General features: G+C 34.0%; 1 protein-coding gene across 1 annotated transcript in view; it reads right to left on the bottom strand.

Annotated features, from left to right (window-relative positions):
• Hcn1 (hyperpolarization activated cyclic nucleotide gated potassium channel 1) overlaps positions 1-16,256 on the bottom strand; it is a 350,116-nt gene that overhangs the window by 139,289 nt on the left and 194,571 nt on the right. Inside the window, exon 3 of the mRNA XM_005356829.3 lies at positions 12,809-12,970. Within this exon, the coding sequence (XP_005356886.1) occupies positions 12,809-12,970 (162 nt within the window). The remainder of the gene's footprint in view (positions 1-12,808; positions 12,971-16,256) is intronic.

Below are 16,256 nucleotides of genomic sequence, written 5' to 3'. Positions count from 1 at the left end.
CACACACACACACACACACACACACACACACACACACACACTGGAATTTCTGCATCTACTATCTCCATGTCCACAATTCTGGGATTGCAGACATGCACCAACATGCCATGTTTAGAGACTGAACATTTTTAGGCACAATGCACACTAGAATACTCCTCTGCTCCCTGAGCTCCATCCACAACTCCTCTTAGTTTTGATTCCTTCTGCTGTGGTAAAATGCCCTTAAAAAATCGTTTTGGGAATAGAGGTTTGTTTTAGCTCACAGGAAGGAGAGTCACAGAAGGCAGAGCATGGGAGTTTCCCCAGAATATAAGATTTCCATGCATTAATACGTGGTGTTTGATTTTTGACTTTGAATACAATGTAATGCTACACATTTTGACACCTTGGGCTCCCCATTGCAATGGACTATCACCTGGAAATGTAATCAGCTATATCTCTTTTCCCTTAAGTTGTTTCTGCCAGGCTATTTTCTCAGAGTAAAAGAAAACACAGCTAAGAAACCAAACAACATTTGTTTTAAATAAAAATATTCTATAGCATTTTATAGAAAAGAGATATCATCCACCTACACAAAATTGCAAATGTTCATAATACATACTGCATATTGTGTTAAAATATAAGAACTATTCTATGTATTATTGTCACACATTTAAAAGAGGAAATCAAGGCACAAAGATCTTAGACCAACTGCCCAAGGCTACATTGGCAGTATAGGTAAGAGAATCGGGAGCTGGAGAAATATATATATATATACCATGACATAAAACGTGGGTCTCCTTTAATATGATACCATTCAGATTTACTTTTACATTATTGGCATGTTTGCTGTCAGGTTCTGAATACTTAACCCTAAACAAACCATTCTTTAATTTTGGCCAGAGTGGACTCCCATCACTTCTGCTACCATACAGACTCAGATCTCAGCATTCTGCTTTATGAAAAGCAAGTGTTAAATAGCCAGCATTGACGTATTCCCAGTTCTGTTGTGTTCTAGAAACCCTTCCCAAAAAAGATCTAGGATTATCATTTTGGTCATAATGGTCCAGACTATATAAAACACATATCAATTACTTTACTTTTGTGGATTTTATAGTAGATCTTATAATTGCTCTCCAATTTGGTGTATATTGAGAGACTGTTTTCTGGACTTTATAATATGGCCCTGAAGATGGTATTGATAGAGAATGCATTGCTTTTCACTGGTGTGTGCCCTGTGAGTCACAAATGTAGCATGGCAGATTCCCAAATTTTTCTTTTGTAGTTTTCTTTAGCAAACGGGTGCAAATACAGCATCTATTCTTGGTGCACTGGGAATGTTTCCATTACTATGGTAGGAAATACTCGAACGTAGAAGAGAGACACATTTTCATTCATCTTTCCTGAGCAGAGCTAGATTTCAGAGGCCTCTGACTGGAGGAGTATTTGAATGTTGATTGTACCGGGTTCGACTTGTATCTTCAAAGTATAAAATGACTGGAAATGAACCTGTTATATATTAAGCTCTTATTTGATGAATCACCTGTAGCAATAATAGTTGTAGGAATGCAAGTAAAATTGGTTGACCCCATGAAATTCTGAACTAAATTAAATTTGTCACATAATATTCAGTTTTAGATTGTTACATCTAAAAAATAAATAACACTAATAAATAGAAGTCTGTAGTGGGATTATGAAATATTCACACTGTGAATCAGGAAGCATTCCTGATGTTATTTCTTATATCCCTTACTTAGGACACAGCTTACTCATGCTTCTAATTCTGTAGTATATTTCCAGAACAACATTTATAAGAGTGTTGTGACAGGCAAAAAATGAAATAAGAGAAAAATGATAAAATAATCTCCATATGGGTAGTAGCTGTATAATCTCCCATAAAATAGGCACTTTCATTTGCATGTTTATAAAGAAATATCTTTTTATATAGTGGAAACTGCTAATCTTGGACATTTTGGAAACATGAGAAGTCTATATAAATTGCATGATGTCTGTGTAGCCTGTCAATGGGGTAATATATAATAAAGAAACGCCCATTTCATATTCTATTGATTCCCACTCACCCAATGAAAACAATGGAGCCACTTTATTACAGCCCATATGAAATCAAAATATTTTCAGGAATCACAAATCTATATAATGTACAATACAGGAGTCATTATCACTACCTCTTATTGTCTGGTATCTTTAGATTCATGGAAACAGTAAAAGAAGAAATCTTATCACTCAAAAATATATAAGGTTCTGTGGCTTTCTATATACACCCATGATCTCCCATATCATTGAAGTGGTTCACACAATTCAAGAGCTGGTTTCTGAGGACATGTACCCTGTGTGGCTCATCATGGATGAGACCAGATGAGGTTACAAATATGATAATAAGGTGCTTTTAGAGTGACTCATGAGATCTGGTAAACAGCTTTTCTGGTCAATGCCTCTGGCTTGTTGCTAGTGAATAAACTCTTCTAAGTTCTAAGTTAGTCTTCTATTTTTCAGAAAAAATAGAAAATATGTACATTTTATGTTCATTTCATTCTGCACAAAATTTTACATAGCATCTGTAAATGCTTCAACAACATGCATCAAGAGCATCTATGAAAACTAGTTTAACAAGAGAGATAAATTTGTGCACAAGGAATGCAGTACCCTGGTGGTCGTTGGTTGTGGAGGCTGGAAAAATGCAGGCCCATTTCCATCTTGTCTGATGGTCAGAGAGTTTGGAGATTGACAGGCATAATTGCACCTCCTAACTCAGGAGGTGATTGCCTGGCTCCTTTGAAATTAAGATAGCTCAATGCCATCCTGACTGGTGGTCAGGATATACATATGTACTTCTTTTCTTTCTATTGTAACTATGAGGTCAAGCAGGGAAGGTCAGTCTCCAGTATAAGTGACTTACAGCACCTTAGCTACCCAGAGGACAGAATGTTAAGGATTTAATGTCTCAGAGAGATAAGGCCATTGACTGTGTGAGTTCTCTTTGTATCATGTTAATAAAGTCTTTTGTTACCTTCTCCCCCATTTATGTTGGATATAGAAGCTGTGGAAAAAGAAATGATTTCAATCATTGGATTGCCCTCCTGATACTTTATATGTTTTCTGTCTCATCATTTTTATGTGTCTCTATATTCTTTACTTATATTTCTTCAGTTTACATGCCCCTACCCTGGTAAGAAGTCTTTTGTCGAGGCCTGCCCTTGGCAGTTAGTTCCTTCATCAGCTTTAGTTGGTGCTCTTGAGGTAATCCTCTAACAGATGCTTCTTCTAACCAATTGTTTCTTAGGTTTAAGAATCAGTGCAATAATGGGCAAGATGCAGCATTTATGTATTATATGTCCAACACTAGAGATGCCCAGGCACATTCCGAGGAAGCTTGAGTTATTCGAACTTCTTTCAAAGTACATACAAGATTTAGAAATAAAGAAGAATTGTCCTACAAAAGAATAATAGGTTTAGATCTTATGAGTTGTTCAGTGTTTGTTTGATTAAGACAGGCTCCAATGTATCGCACGTGGCTCTCTAATTCTCCACGTGCAGTTGAGGATGACCTTGATTGTCCCATCTCCACCTCCTGAGTTCTTAGACTAAACTCATCTGCTATCACAAAAATTCTAAGTGTTGTTGAAGATCAAAGCCAATGTTCTGAACACGGGGGCTGCTACATACGAGGGAAGTACTTTGACAAGTAAACTACAAGTTTATGCTTTGGTCAGAAATTTCTAAGGTAACTTAGCAGAGTAAAAGTCAAAAATTTAAATGCAATTAAAGTTTTATTCTTCTGCATTAAAGAACTGTACTTCAATTTAAGGTTTTCTGCGTTGCAAATATTATTTACAAACAAAATAGACATTAGAATTTGTTTCCATATGCTTATTCCCATCAAATATTCCCCCCCCCAAAAAAAAGAAGGAAGAAAACACTTTATGAACTCTTTTCCTTTGAAGAGGTGCCGTGTTTGTTGAAGAAGGGGTGTTAACCAGGCAGACTTTCCTAATGGACAGAAAGACGGCAAAGAGAAACCACAGCACTCAGCAGGCTGCTGACCTACTTTATTATTCTAAGTTCATATTGGCTATGAATGCATTTTTCCCCATAGAGCTGCAATGATTTGTCAGCAAATCACTTACCTTTTGTTAGGACATTTTTAAAAACTCTGCTAAGGCAGTACATTCTATTTTGGACAAAAAAGTCAATACTACTGTAATAATATAATTCTAATACAGAGAAATTGAAATATAAAGTAGATTATTAAACCCCAAGAGAGGGGAAATGTTTTCCTTCAATTCTTTGCTACTTTGGCTTAGTATTTTTCCTTAAGTCTATTAGTTTAGTGACTTTAAGAGAACCAGTCATTATCTAAGCAGTTGAATGGGCATGACACTTTAAAATTTTTCAAGAATATCATCAGTAGATAATTTAATCCTGCATATTGCTTTTATCCTCTCAAATTATTTATTTAGAAGAAGAGTCATTAGCAGTTGTTTATACTGTGCCTCTACATGTTTATTTGACAATTGCAGATGTTAAGCTGGGATTATCTGGGGTAACTTGAATGTCACTATTTTCAAGGTCACAGACATAAAACTGGATGATGATAGTTGAAATGAGTACTTTACTACTGTATGGTTCTTTGGTTCATACACCTCACAATGTTTCATAATAATCAATGCATGGGACAGGGTTACCACTAACATATCTTTAGGAAATTTGAGGGAAAAATCACTGTATGGGTTGTTAAGTAATGGTGAAAGAGACTGTGCAAGATTTGTAATTTTGAAGAATGATCGGATTGGTTAATAGAAAACATATACTATTTTACAACACTTGGCCCATGTTCAGGGGTTTTGGGACAGCCCATATATTTTGAAGACCTCAATTTAGATTTACTTTGACAATAATCATACATAGGTTTCTGTTGAATTGAATTATAAATTCTTTCAGAGTAAATCTCACATTGTGTTAAGCTTTGAACAGTTGACCACACCCAGTGGAAAGTGGGATGAAGGAACATCTGTTTGAAAACGGGACTGATGAGTATACCACTTAGTCTCATTCTCCCCTGTATGCTTGGTATCATAGATAGTATCTATCATAAGGAGGAGCTCCACATATAATCTAAATGAAAGGAGAACTAACATACACTCAGCTCACAGCAGAAGATCCAAGTACAGGAGAGTCAAAAGATATATACAGAGTCATAGAATGTTTAGAAGGAACTGTTCTGGAAGGTGTGTCTCTCCAATCCATTCTGCTGGCATTTCCTCCTATGCATCTCTACAAAATCAGGGTGGAGTGTGCTCTTGTTATTTACAAATTAAGACCAATCTTCTGATAAAAAAAAAGAGGACAAGGCTGATACACCAGCTTTTCAATGCTTGAACACACAAGTGAAAATTGACAAAGGCTCACACAGCATATGGCTACTATGACCATGATTGCTTTTTATAGGAACGAACTGTAAGAGTGCATGGTTATTAGTGAGCATGCTTTCTACACTGTCTTAAATGAAGGTAAAACTGGGTAGTACCCTGCATTTATAATTGGAACTCTTAGATATTATATATATGTGAAGATTTTTTTATATTTTTAAGCATGTTACTTATATACTGGCCAGAACTTATTACATCTTCTAAAGCAGATTGTCTTGTTAGTTATTAATTCACACGTTAATCTGTTTTTGACAGTGTTGACATTGTATTAGTGTACAAACAAAAATCACAGAAAGCACATTTATTTGGGCATCTCTTATGTGGGATTATGATATTTATAGCCATGAGTTGGTAACACGTAAAGAAAAAATAAATATAGAAGTTATAAAAGCAAACACTATAAGCTATTCTATTAGTAGACTAGCAGCCTTGCAAATACAGTTCAAAGGATACTTAGTTACCCTCTTGAACAAGTGCTACTTATTGAGTGAATAATGTATAAAAGGTTGGTAAAGAATTTGGAGCATGCATGTTAAGACCAATAATGTAGTCTATAGAATAGGATTTGTCAAGATTAAATAATGCATATATTAATTATTATATCAGAATTACAAAAAATAATGTTATAATGTAAAATTCATGATTATTCCTATTATTTTTAGGGTAGTAATACTCAAAAATGGAACTAAGCAATAATTTCAAATTAAAAAATAGATGAATTCAAAATTAACTCAAAAAAAGCAGTAGTTTTCTACATACTAATGACAAACAGACTGAAGAAAAAAATCATAAAAAACATCTTTCACAATAACCTCAATGATATAAAATATTTTGGGAGTAACTCTAACCAAGAAAGTGAAAATATCATATGTTAAATACTTTAAGACGTTGAAAAAGAAATTGAAGACTATCAGAAGATGAGAAGATCTCCTATGATCATGGAACAATATGTTTAACATAGTAAAAACAGTCATCTAAACAAAAACAATCTTTAGAGTCAATGAAATCCCCATCAAAATTGCAACATATATTTTTACAGATCTTGAAAGTGAAAAAAAAATCAGTCTTATCTGAAAACAGAAAAACTTAAGGCAGCTAAAACAATCCAGAGTAATAACAGTGCTACTGAAGATAACACTATCCCTGAACTCAAATTGTACTACAGAGCTATAACAATAAAAAAAGATGGTATTTGCACAAAAAAGAAAAGTCATTCACTAGAGTAGAATTGAAGAACAGACATAAATCTAAATACCTATAGACACCTCACTTTTGGTAAAGAAAGCAGAAATAGACACTGAAAAAAACAAAAGCATCTTCAACAAATGGTTCTGGTCAAACTGGACCGTTGCATATAGAAGAATGCAAATAAATCCCATACTTATTACCCTGCACAAGGGCCAAGTCCAAATGGATCAAAGACCATCAAATACACTGAGACTGATAAGAGAGAAAATGGGACGTAGCCTTAAATTCATTCTCAGAGGGAAGGACATTCTGAACAGAACACCATTAGCACAGGAACTAAAAATTAATAAATGGGATCTCATGAAACTGAAAAACCATCTAGATAGCCCTCAACAAAAGAATAAAGAAAATGTGATGCATTTACCCAATGGAGTATTATTCAACCTTTAAAAAAAATCAAGAAATCTGCAGATAAATGGATGGAACAGCAACAAAAGATCATACTAATGTAGGTAATCCAGACCCAGAAAGAAAATTATGATATATTTTCTTATGTGTAGATATTAGTTGTTAAGTCAATAGTAACCAATCCACAATTCATAGAACCACAGAGGTTAGATATACATTAAGAGAATTTGGTGACTATGTGCAGACAGATCTCCATTGGATAGGGAAATAGGATGATAGTTATGAATAGATGGAGGGAACAGAAACAGGAGAATCAAGTGGAGAGGAAGGGGAAGAAGAGAATGGGGGGATACAGAGAGATTATAGTTAAAATCAAGGGGCATTTGAGGGGTAGTATGGAAATTTAATATAGTAGAAATTTCCTAAAATATATACATATATGGAGTCAATCTGACTGAAATCATCAAATAATGGGGAAGACAGAGCCCCAGTTAATTATTTTGTGTTATCAAATGAAACTTCCAGTATCAGAATTTTGTTATACCTAATTAGGTTATTGGTAAGAAAGAGTCTCATGAAAACAATCAAACAATCCAGAGTGTTGTCAAGACTATAGATTGCTCTCCACAAACTGAGAGCAAGGCCCCATTATTGAAGACAAAACCTACACACATCATTGTACACAGAGAAGTTGATCTGGTTACTACATAGAGCCTTGTTATCTATATGCTAGCATCTTTGGTACAAGAAGATGCTCTGCACACTACCAAATATTGCAGCATATATAAACCATCTCAGGCACAAACCCTTTATGTACAATGGTCTTGTATTATGTATATATACTAATAGTAATATACTAGTACAACAGAGGCACAAATTTTGTGTGAATAACCAATATCTGATTTGACAGAAAGTCCATTTCACAGGTGGAATTCATACCTGACACTGCTGAAGTGGCCAAGAACCTGAATGTAGCACGATTAATAAAAATCAAGAAACTGATATTGGGGTTCAAACTGAAGGTCAGAAAAGCAAAACAGCCAGTCACTAGCTCTTACCTCTGCCTCAGTCTGAAATGGCAATCATACCACCAGGAATCCTCAGAATGTTACTGAGCCTGAGAGCTGTCTCCTCCCATCTTATATTAGTCTCTATTGCTGGGATTAAACAAGGCATGCAACACTACTGCCCGGTTTCTATTGCAAACTAATGTGGTTACTGGGATTAAAAATGTGTGCCACCACTTCCTGGTTTGTAAGGCTGACTAGGGAGGCTGTCTTAATCTCTGATCTTCAGGCAAACTTTATTTATTAAAATACAAGTGAAATATTACTACATCTGAGAGTAGATAACTCAAGGACCTAGGGGAAAACCAAATACTACTGTTCTGAAATGAATGTATCAATAAAATGACTCTTGATGATATTATGTGATACTCATAAATGGGTATCTTCTTCAGTCATCATCAGAAAAATTTCTTCTTCTTACAACTGATGGGTACAAATGCTGAGACATTACTCAAAGAGTGAGAGATCTTGGAATACCCACGCTCTAATTGGGATGCCTCCATCAAATCCCTCACCCTAGGCCTCAGGGAAGCCTACAGAAGTGGAGGCAGAAATAGTATAAAATCAACATGATCAATGCATATATAAATTTACAGAGATTGAGGTAGCATGCGCAGGTTGTCGATGGGTCTGCACTAGATGAGGCTCGACAGATGAAAGCTGTGAACACATACACCTATCCCTAACACAGAAGCACGCTCTAATTGATAGTCACTTGTCAATTAAAATGTAATTTCCCCCAAGGGAGTCTCATTAGAGCAACAAAATACTCTCTTGATATCCTGCATGTATGTATTAGATGAGCAACACAATAGCATCTTTGGAGGTTCTTTTTCTCATAATGTTGTGTCAAAACTTTTAGATTTTTTTAACGTATTGTTTTTTAAATTTATTCTCCCTTTTTTAACTTACAGGCCCTTTGTGTACATAGTATTACTTTCAGTTTGGTGTCTCTCTGGGATTCCTGAGTGTACGAAAAAGTTGGTCTGTTTCTTGTGCCTTTTCTTAGGTACTTTTTCTTCATTTGCTTCTCCTGAGCAATTCTGATGTGTTAGTTTTTGTTTTATTTTATAAGGTAGTATATTATATTATTATCCTATAAAAGCCTGTTTGTCTTCTCTTATTTTTGCTTATGAGCCTAGCCTTTAACTGTTTAGCCATCTTTCCAGCCTGCCTGTTTGACTTCTAATGAGAGAGAGAAAAGGGTGGGAGGTGAGGAAAAGAGCAAATGGGAGAATTAAAGAGAGGTGAAACTATTATCAGGTATATTATGTGAGAAAAAAATTATTTTCAATAAAACAGAAGACATTCAATATTTTAAAAATATTCTCATATAACTTACTAGATGAAATTTTAAAACCAAATGCTACCAAAATAGTAAAACAAACACACACAATTAAGAATAAATATATTGTTTCAGAATGTTTGCTATGACCAAGTAACTGCCTCTTTTTTAAATATACTGAGTTTTGTCCAAGTCTTGATTCACTGAAACTTGGGTGCCCCAAGTTTCTAATACATTCTCCATTTTACAGTTATGAAAATGTTACACATTATTTTACATGTCATTTACCTACACTTGATTACATGGATTATTTGCATATTATGTTCATAAACTAACTCTGTATGATGCAACACTTTTTAGTATAACATGTTCCAATTAGAAAACAAGTAAAACTCCATATAGGAGTATGCTGAATATTTTGGAGTCCTAATATGCTTGTGTTAAAGCCTTTGAGATAATACCCAACTATTCATCTGAAAAACTGTAGGTAGAAGACATGGACTGCCTAACCGTAATCCTGCAGGCTCGACCATGAAAAATCTTGTTGTAGATAAGTAATGTTTCACTGCAAGATATTTATGTCAAAATGATATTTCATATGGTATGAAAGTATTTTAGATTCAGGTAATTAATAAGCAATCTAAATTATACTGTGGCCTTATCTTGTCATATTCTTAAAATTAATATTTCTCATATGTAATTGAATCCAATGTTATTACCTTAATCATTTTTTAATAAATTAATATATTCCCAGTTCCTTTTACAAGCAAGCACAACTAGAAGATGGCATGGAAATGTAACACATTTTCTCAGACGTTAATTATCTGCCAAGTCCAAGATCTTAATTCAGAAAGAATTTTGTAATTCAAATTTGGTTCACACATGGAATAAAGCAAATATTGCAAATGTCTAACAAGAAGAATCCGTGTTCTTGCTGTATCTCTTAAGTCAGCTTCTTCTTTTTCTTCATTTTAAGCCATCCACTAAGTTCATGCATTGGCTTCTTCAATATACTGTTATAAGAGTTACTTTAAAATTTATAAATTCATGAGCAAAGAAATTAGCCAACAGGAATCAAAATTATTTTCATGTAACAAAATATAAATTAGATAAAGTTAGCATAACAATGATTATATTAAACCGATTATACTATATTAAACAGTAAAATGTATAGCATAGTTATGGTGGTAACTTTAAATTCCTAATCAAAGCCTGGAACAGAAATTTCTAATCACAGGCTTTGTGTTAATAACAAACTAAATGGATATAAAGATAGAAAGATCAGTATATATAGCAAATTTAGGTGCAGGATTTTAATATGTGTGCAGGTCTTAGTAATACTTAAGGACATGCAATTAACATAGTGCCAAAGACAAGTATATCATAATTATCATGCCATATTCATTAAAGGCTTGTGCTTTTTATCTACAACTTGATTTCTAGCCTCAAGTTATTACTTTCAAATTAGATTTTCCACAAATAGAGAAAACCATGAGTTTGATTTTTTGTTTGTTTGTTTTGTATCCTGAATCAGACACTGGATTTAGAGAAGTGACTGCTGCTGTGATTAAGATTGTTTTTTAATCACTGTTCTTAACTGTTTTATAATACCATGTGTCAAAGATATTCTAGTGTACTTCAGAATAGACATTGTGGAGCTGGATAAACATGAACTGTTCCTAGGCTCTGTATTCTATCTGTGTAATGAACTGTACCTATGACACTATATTCTATCTGTGTAACAGCCTATTTATATGATTTCTAAAAATTTCAGTTTTCTAAAAATAAATAATAAATAAAAAAACAAAAAAGTGATGTTGAGCTTTATAAGGTTATTTTGTACAAAAGTGGAGATAATGAAGGTTGACGCTTTTATTATATTAAACACAACACAACACACACTGATAGGCAGAATAGATCTCTTCTCTGTCTCTCTGTCTCTGGCATACACAGTTGCTTGTAGTCACGTTTAAAGAAAATAAAGATATAAAAATATGCTTAAATAAATGTGCTTTGAACTCAATACATAATATATTGCCCTGTAATATAATCACACAATTATGTGCATTTTAAAAATACTTGCAAAGAGTTCTCATACTCTTTTGATGATGGTAACTGTAATTTTTCTGGAACATAACTAAAAATATCTAAAATAATAATTATTTGTCAAATTATGTATTGCAGTTGGATCAGTGATGCATCATCTCTGGCATTAGGTCTCATCTTTCTGCTCCACATCCTACAGTAGCCTGACAATGGTACCTCATCTTCCTCTCCCAGTCAGTACTTTTATTCCTGGCTTTGTCATATCTTTATTTCATTTCCTCAAGGATAAATGACAGATAAAGGAAACATTAGAGATTTTTTTAAGGTGATCCAACTCATTCACCTTTCTTGCATTGTTCTATATAAACTTCAATCAAGAATACTTATTAAGTTTTGATGATGAGCAGTAAGTTAAAAGAAATTAATGTGTCAGGTATTTTCCTAGCCCCTTCTGTGGGACTAATGTGTTTTCCAAAATTTACCTTTTGGAAACTTAACTCAAGACCTGACAAGGTTGGCAGATGGAAACTAATGGAAGTCATGCTGGTCATGCGGAGCCAGCCCTCAGAAAAATAGTATTTTCTGCCATGTGGAAATAGCTTTCCTCTTTCCAAGAGATTCAAACACAAGCCGCCATTTTGCAACTGGAGACTGAACATGGTAGTCCCTTGGTCTTGAACTTCCCAGACTCCTGAATTATGAAAAGCAAATTTCTGTCATTTATAAATTATCCAGCCCAGCTCTATAACAGCTCAAACAGGCTAGGATAGCACTGAGGACAGAGGAAGAAAAATCTCTTTGAACTTAAATTCAGCAATGAAGGTCAGAAAACATAAAGTCCATACTATGTGTGGGGTTTACAAAACACCAAATGCTTTTATAATTAAATATCAACCAGGAGAATGACACACGGTTTAAAAAATGGTTTTCAGAAAAATTTTCTGATGCTGCAGATGTGAATGAAATGGCGAACAGACCCAAATGAATGTAAGATCTCATATCAGTACATAGTCTCCTAAAATATATATTAATATACTTAGCTAAAATCATATTTTACAATTTAAAAACATTAACATATATTGCACAGTGAAGATTAGATTTTTTCCTATTATTATTATTTGAAGGCACATTGTATCATGGTTATATGTGTGTTTATATCATGTAAATAATGTAGATCTCAGTAATAAAGTTTTTAAGACTAGATGTTGCAGCATTTACATTCCCAGGAATACAAAAATAAGGTTTAGTTCTAGAAACCCTGGTCATCCAATTCCACTTCCATGGAAGGAAAGCCTTTATGGAAGAGTAGGAAAACCATACCAGCAGAAATAATTGAAGTTTGGGCACAATGATGAAAATCCAGTAAATAAACAGCATGAGTTACTTACAACCATTTCATTTAGGGAAACCCAGCAGTCCGGTGGGAAATCCTGAAGCAGGGGAACCAGGAACTGAAGACAACCATCCCAATGACACAGGAGCAGCATCATGCCAATGAGGTTGAAGATTCTCACCACTGCACTAGCGAGGTCATATGTCATGTGGAATATCTGTCACCAAAACATAAAGTCATACTTTAAAAAAATCCTATGTCAAACCAAGCATACTAGCAACATCAGGACTGATGTGAGCACAATGCATGAAGTGAAGACATGAAAAACTGTGTGGAACAAGAAATAAAACAGTTTACTTTTGTAACCTTCTCAATAAAGCTGCTCATTTTGCTTTATGCTTATTATAACCAAGTGTAACTATTTTTACAAAATACATAAAACATAATACATACTTTACATGACTTTTTGTTGACAGTATATTTTATTTATTATCTCTGTGGACAAATAATTTTGTTTTTTTAGCTAGCAAATTTGAAAAAGAGTGGGTAGCTCTTACTCTGTTTCTAATTGTTACTTAATGATTTGATGAAGGTTAAAAAAATACTCAAAGAGTTAAACATACAAGAAAGAACTGCATTAAAAATTATGAGATAAGATTAAAGATGAGCTGCTGGGCTGTTCCAGGTTTCTTAGTGCATATGCTTGAGGAATTCAAGCTGAGCTTGAGTAAGGATTTTAGAGATAAAGGATAAGTGATGTTGCCAAAAAATGTGTGATGTTTTTAAGTGTAATATTCTATAATATAAAAATTATTTCATAGTAACTGATACTATTTCAGCAAACACAAAATAGTGACAATTTACATATTCAACAAAATATCAACAGAGAAAACATAAATCAAACTGGAGTTTTTGATTGTTTGTTGTTTTTAAGTATTGCACAAAGAAGAATCAGAACCAGCTTTTTCCCGTCAGCAGATTAGCATTTGCCTCATCTACAATGGCAGAATCCACCTGGGAGCAGACCCACATTCTAGGCTAAGATTCCAAACTCTAAAGTGAACGAATGCACTCAAGAAAGGTGAGTAAGTATACATAAACATTGATATTTAAAATCAGATACAATTCCAAAAAGTCTATAGGTTTCTAGGTTAATGGCATCCAACCTATTTGAGAAATTACCCAAGAAACACATGCAGAATCCACAAAATTTATATGCTTTCTTAAGTAACTCAGTCTTTTAGGCAAAATCAATTTTAGGGTAGGACTACTGGTGCTTATAAAATAAACTAGAGATTTATATTTTTGCTTGCCCTGAATAAAATGTTTTCAAATTTGGTACACACTCTATGTATAAACTTGAAATATTCTTTTGGCATAATTGTAGTGAGCAAAATTTATCTCTGTAAAAGTATACAAACTGTTGCAAACACCTATTAAGTGGCAGGTTAATAATAATAATAATAGTAAACCTTAACAATGTCACAGCATTTATTTTGATATTATGATATCAAAATACAAATCATATACAAATCAACATGTCTTGCAGTACCAATGACAGTTCATAACTTATAGTCACACACAAGGCCCAGATTAAACTCAATGGTAACAAAATAAAAGTGATGAATATGGGAAAAAGATTCCTAGGGATGAAGGATAACTGGAAGGGATGAGAGGGGGAAAGAAGAGCAGGGGAAGTAATCTAAATGTGTTATATACATGTAGAAAGTTTTCAGAGAAGAAAATTTATGGATAAAAAGTATAATTATAATACAAGCTCTATTGCATGTCATTGTGCTGACAGTTAATAACAATACATTATAAACATCAAAATTAAGAAGAGCAGATGTTAAGAATACTCACTGTAGAATATGAGGATTAAGTTAGTTAATAATTAATAACTTGATTAAGACATGACACTATATTTTCATATATCAAAATATTATGCTGTATGCAATTAATAAAACATTGTCAATCAAAAGTTTTGTCAACTTCAATAAAAAAGAATATAAAGAAAAATAATTTTATTTTATGAATTAATTCTAACTTTTAATTTGACTGTATTTGGCAAAGTCACAAAAGTGTCTTTATTCCTCTCTCACATATTTAATTGGAAAAGAACGTATTTTTCACACAATATATTCTGATGATGCATTCTCCTACACCACCTTCTCTGAGATCCTTCTCTCTCTCTCTCTCTCTCTCTCTCTTAAAAAGATGAAGAAAAAATGAAAGAGAGAAAGGAAGGAAGGGAGGGAGGGAGTAAAGAAAAAAGCATGGTGGAAAGAAAGACAAATACAAACCCACAAAAACATAAAAGCAGAAACCACAATATACAAGCAACGACCAATAAAACGAAATACTTTCAAAGACTGGAATATGGGACAAAATATCTACAAAAATAACATTGAATTTGTGTTGGTTTGGTACCTTCTGCTGGTCACAGGGCCTACCTGTGTGGTTAGCATCTCTAGTGAAACGCCATTGGAGAGGCTAATTTTCCCTTTGCAGGGGATGCCCATTGTAGATAGTATTGCTTATATTTTATGCTATAAAATTATAAAATTTGAAAAATGTTGCATCACTTTCTATTGAAAAATTCTCAGAAACTATCTGTGACCATGTTTCTTAGATAATTTCTTAAAGCAGGTCAGACATTGTGGACTTATACATGTACAGTCTTTGTTTGGATAATATGCAATCTTAAATATCCGAGTGTTAGTGTGTGTTTCCTCATCTTTGTTGAGCATGCGTATTCACTTTTAAATCCTTTAGCATTTAGCCTAGAATGTAGGTCTAGTTCCACGTGTATCCTACCTTTCCAGAGTAGGCGACATGCTAAGCTTTAAAGGGAAAAATCTGGTTCTGATTCTATTATTTTATTTATAAATAACTAAAGAAAATGAACACTCAAAGAGTAGTTTATATTTCCACTTTCGACAGTTTGTGGAATATTGTTTGAATGGGAATGTATGTGCTTGAACCTGTGTGGGCCCTGTGTCTGCTGCCAAAGTCACTGTTCATATGTGTATCACTCCTGTTGTGTCTAAAGACACTGTTTCCTTGGCGTCATCCAGTCCTACTGGATTTTAAAATCTGCCTGCTTCATCTTTCATATAGCTCCCTTAACCCTGAAGGGAGTGAGTTGGCTAAAAACATCCAGTTTAGGACTGAGAGTTACAAAGTCACTGAGTGCTTGTATATGTTCCAGCTGCAGGTCTCCATGTTAATTCCCATCTACTGCAAGAGGAAGTCTCTGATGATGACTGAGCAAGGCATCTCTTTCCTTTCTTAGTCCCTGAAATCTTAAAGAGAAACCATACTACTAACATGAATGTTACAGTGTGAACAATTGCTCTTTGCTTCTATTTAGTTCCTGCTCCACAGGACAGAATTCATGTCAGGTACTGAAAAACTGGCCACGAACCTGTGACTGAGGAGGTCATAGCTCTGAGAGGATAAACTATTACTATTCTATTATTAAGTGGACAGAGTATCAAACT

This window comes from Microtus ochrogaster, chromosome 19 (genome assembly GCF_000317375.1).
Source record: "Microtus ochrogaster isolate Prairie Vole_2 chromosome 19, MicOch1.0, whole genome shotgun sequence".
Classification (NCBI taxonomy): domain Eukaryota; kingdom Metazoa; phylum Chordata; class Mammalia; order Rodentia; family Cricetidae; genus Microtus; species Microtus ochrogaster.
This window is presented reverse-complemented; position numbering and strand designations above follow the sequence as displayed.